General features: G+C 33.4%; 1 protein-coding gene across 1 annotated transcript; it reads right to left on the reverse strand.

Annotated features, from left to right (window-relative positions):
• Positions 1 to 947: 947 nt before the first annotated feature.
• On the reverse strand, positions 948 to 4,850 carry LOC146901351 (uncharacterized). Its single transcript, XM_085733617.1, has 3 exons — positions 3,761 to 4,850; positions 2,304 to 2,562; positions 948 to 1,682 (listed from the first exon to the last, which is right to left on the reverse strand). Exons 1-3 carry the CDS (start codon positions 4,600 to 4,602, stop codon positions 1,524 to 1,526), a joined length of 1,260 nt encoding a protein of 419 aa, XP_085589743.1. The 5' UTR covers positions 4,603 to 4,850; the 3' UTR covers positions 948 to 1,523.

Below are 4,850 nucleotides of genomic sequence, written 5' to 3' on the forward strand. Positions count from 1 at the left end.
CCCTATAAACATGTCTCTCCAAAATAATTGATTTTTCACATAAAAAATCACTGTAAAATAAATTAACCCAAAAGCATTTTTTTTAACACATTTGCACGAGTATCTCTTAAGAATGTTGCTATACATTTCAAGATAGTTCATATAAGGGTTTAAGATAACGTGCATTAAATATTGACTAAATTTTTTGGGGTTACATTGTATATCTACTAATATCTTGGTATGTTCGTCTTAACTTCTTTTTTTAATAATTTTTTTTTCATTAGTCTTCTTTTCTTGACAGCAACGTCATTAGTATGTTCTCAAAAGAAATTTTGGCAGACTGATATTTCAAGAAGGATCAAATTTTGTGCAATGGATATTGTTATAATATCCTTCCTCACAAAACATTGATTATCTTGGTATGAACTGGTCTGTTTTATAGCGATGCTTGCTTTCATTCCAACACAGTTAATGGATGCTAAATAATAATTTCACTATTTTAAGATGATAAATCATTCATCATTGTTTAATGCATTAATCTGATCATACAAATTATGATGAAACTAGCTTTCAAAAATTTGAACTCTTGACCAGAAACATACAACATTGACCGGTGGGCAATTTTATATATGCACCACATGTGCATATATAGACCAAGTGAGTACTTGGGTGAACACTGAACACAAATATGGTTTGACAAAAAATTGATTTGATGATAGATCAGGCTAAAGTGAAATTATTCAAAATTTGATATTTTTACTCTAAAAACAAGTTCAATGTAAAGCTTGGTATAAAAAATTTAACCAACACAAAAACTGTTTATTACCACTTTTAGTACTTGTTTGCTTTCAAGTTGATTATTTGTCAGAGCGGCGGTTGGCACAACACTACAATATGTAACTTCAAGTAAAACATGCAGCTATGGCTATGCAGACGCGAAAACAAACAGACATTTAGTCAAATTGAAATTTGGAGGTAAAATCAATGTTGTATGACAGCAACCAAACACTTGTATTTTCACCAAGAGGCATAATCAATTCTATTTTGATGCTCTCTGGTGTGAAACCAAAGATACGCTAATATGTTCATAACAGGAAGCCAGCATGTAAACCCTATACTAACTTTGGTAATTTTTTTGGCACTTATGCCACAATACACATTGCAACTCAATAGTATATTATCCTTACTCTTCCTATGTTCATAATCATAAATAAGCTACTAAAAGTGAAGAACCTATTTGCTCCACAATCTGCCATAGAGTTCAATGACAAAAAGTGGTTCCAAATAGGAACCTCACTGCTATACCAATACAGAGAAATAGAAACACCTCCGAAGTGAGGATGAGAACAAGGTACATGACTTACCAAAATCAAATTAGATCTCATTTGTTTTCCTGCATTTCTATGATTCTTATATCTTCATTCGTTTTGCTTTCGTTGCTTTCTCATAGTAGTATTCTGTGTGAAACCTATGAGAAAGCTGCACTCTTCAATCATAGATGAAATACTCTTCAATCATCACACGATAGACGAAATGAGGGAGCATCATTGAACATTGTAATCACGGTGCATACTATTTTGCACAGCCTTCACAGCTGCAACTCTAGCTGCATTTGCTGCTTTATTAGCTGCAGCTGCTACTTTATTCACCAGTTCATCCTTCTTTGACATTCCGTAGGCTTTCTCCGCCGCACAATGAGCATCCTGTTCAAAATTAAAGAAGTACTAAATATTACATTTCTCATAGTTATTACTTATTGTTTGGATAAACCACTTAATTAAGTGTTTGCAGCATCAATACTTTTCACATAAGTGCTCATGTATAAACTATTTTCACAACAAAAGATAAAATAAAGTAAAATTGTTTATATAAGTTATAAGCTGTTTTCATAAACTATCTTACAGAGGTTATGAAAATAAGCAGAAAAAAATCTACGATATGTTATAAGTTGTTCACATAAGCTCTCCCAAACAGTCTTACAAATATGATGGTTTATACAGTAGATAAGCTCAAATTAGTCAATTAAAATAAGCCCTCAGGTTGTTTAAGGTCCACCAGAAAGCCCAAGTAGAAAGTAAAAAATGATGAAATCAGGGAATGTCTATTCAGGTTTCTTTCTGATTTCATTATTTGAATGTCCATCACGAATCATGATGGCAACACCAAAGATACAAGGAAAGCCACAAAACAATATATAATCATGTTTCTGTTTTTAATTCCCTTTTAATTTATAAAAAGTAATACCTTACAGTAGTTTTTCACATAAGTATCTAGTAACATGTATTGATCAATCATATATGTGCAAAAATCCAAAAATGTATTACCTGGACAGCTTTGAAAACCTTGGCATGGTCTACAGCACATGGAGACCCAATATGACTGTCTTGCTTTTTAGGGTTATCAAGAATCCCATTCTGCCAGTGACCACACTGTGTTTCCCCGTTTCTAAAAGTGTACATTCCCAGTCCTTGTCTTCTTCCTTCATGCCACGCACCCTCATATCGGTGACCATTCTGAAATTGATAGACTCCAAAGCCATGCATCATATCCGCAAAATATTCTCCGGCATATATGTCCCCATTTCTGCAGTAATAACAAATATATAAATTTAAAAATAGCTGTCGAAGCTAATTTCAAGGAGGTTGTTCTTTCAATCATGATAAAAAAAAAAAGCCAATTACATTATACATTGCTAGAAATGTCAATCAAATTGAATAATGGGTTCAAGCTAATAATGATGTAAGATTGAAGAACACAACTTGACCATATTCTTGCACGGATACAGTAACAGAAATATCAAGCACATTTACATCACTACAAACAGATTCAATATTCCAATCACTTTCCAAGTATTTTAGCTAGATACAACATATAATACAGATAAAAATCAAACTGGTTGAGACATTATATAGTTTGGTATTCTTAACAATTCTTCCTATTTAGAAGAAACACATACATGCAGAGTTTGTCCCATGAAAGCAGAAAAGTATACCAAATACTGAATCGTGGTTAATGAGAAACTAGGCCAATCCTTTTGGCTTTTGAAAGTAAATCTTTTATAAATTGATTGAACATCAAAGTAAAATACAAAAGAAAATATATCATGTGAGCTAGTACAACAGAATGTTGTTGGCATTGTTTGTCCGGCTAGCTATTAAGCCTACCAAAGCTAAATAAATATCGCCGCTGAACTTGTAAAAGTGATTGGCAAGGTAAATGAATCAAACAGGTGCTTCAACCACAGGTTGTTGAAAATTTGAGTGGTCTTTTTTTACAACCAAAGCTTTATATAAAAAATGGGCCTAGAATCACAATGACCACTATATGTGAAGAATTTGACTTGTAGCACTGATACTTCATATTGAAGACACCAATACTTCAGATTGAAGTCAGATTGAATGCATGTCTGGTATCCGACACCGACTTGACATTGACACAATTATCTAAAACTCTGCCCAAATAAAAGTAAATTCTCTTAAAATGAACACAAAATTGGGTTGAATAAGATGCATACAGAAAATCTTAGTTAATGAAAAGTTAACAACTTCAATCCAGAAAATCAAAGTCCTGCTGCATCAAACAACCAGAAGTGCACTTAACCAAAACAGATAATGTCAAATCTCTACAAGTTCAAAATTGTATTTTAGTGGCAAATTCATGATCAAATTAAAACACCTAATCCAAGTCCACACTTAACAAAGAATCAACAAATAACCATTCTGATAATGCTAAGGAACAAGCAACTGTAAACTAAAAAACAAAACACAAAAAAAGAACTAACCTGAAATGGTACCGTCCTAATCCATGTTTAACACCCCATTTGAATTCCCCAACATAATGACTCCCATCATTGCAAGTATGAACTCCAAAGCCATGACACTGACCATTACACCATTCACCAGTATAAACATCACCACCAAAAAACCTATAAATTCCAATTCCATGCCTCAAACCCTTCCTATACTGTCCACGATACCTACTTCCTCTAGCCCACGTTTCAACACCAAACCCATCATACTTTCCATCAATCCAATCACCTTCAAATCTTCCACTCATATGAAAATGATAAACACCACTCCCTGAGCACTTCCCCTTATGAAACTCACCTTCATAAACATCACCATTGCTGTAAACTTGAACCCAAGATCCAGAATTTAAGCTCTTTAACTCCTCATCCTTTGACCCAATTGACCATACAACACGTTGATGATGAGAATCCGATGAAGAAAGCTTATTATTCAACGATCTTGAGAAGAATAGGTTGATAGAAACAAAAATTGCTGATGAGAAAAGTAGCACAAAGAGAAAATCAAGAAGAGTTGGATGTGAAAAGAGAAAGTAAAGAGAGGTTAAGGAAATGAAGATGATGAAATGAAAACGTGTGAGAAGCTTGAAAGATTGAAACTTTGAGGTAAAGGGTATTGTAAAAGAAGGTTTGTTTTGATGGGTTTTGTTGTGTGTAGGTGTATGAGATGGTGAAGATGGAGTGTTGCTTGAGAAGCGTTGTTCATGGTGAAAATGATGAGGAGTAACTTGGATTGAAAAATGAGTGAAATCGGAAGAAAGATTGAAATTTTCTTTTCCGATTTCAGAATCAGATTTGTTAAGGTGACGCATTAACATAACAAGAAAATAGATAGCAATGAAAATGGAACTGGTTTGGTTTTTGTATCAGTGTTTTGAGATTGTTGTTATAATGATAATGTTTTTCTTCATGATTTTGTTGTTTGTTGCTGATGATGTTTTTGTTTGATTCATATAAAACCGGAGCTTAGAAACTGTTTGTTTGTTTTAGTGTATAATTTGGAAACCCCCTTGTGTATTGAAAAAGTGAACAATGAGACAAAGAAAGAAACCCGAGTGCTCTGTTT

This window comes from Medicago sativa, chromosome 8 (genome assembly GCF_051527215.1).
Source record: "Medicago sativa cultivar Bolivia chromosome 8, Bolivia_mono, whole genome shotgun sequence".
NCBI classification, from domain to species: domain Eukaryota; kingdom Viridiplantae; phylum Streptophyta; class Magnoliopsida; order Fabales; family Fabaceae; genus Medicago; species Medicago sativa.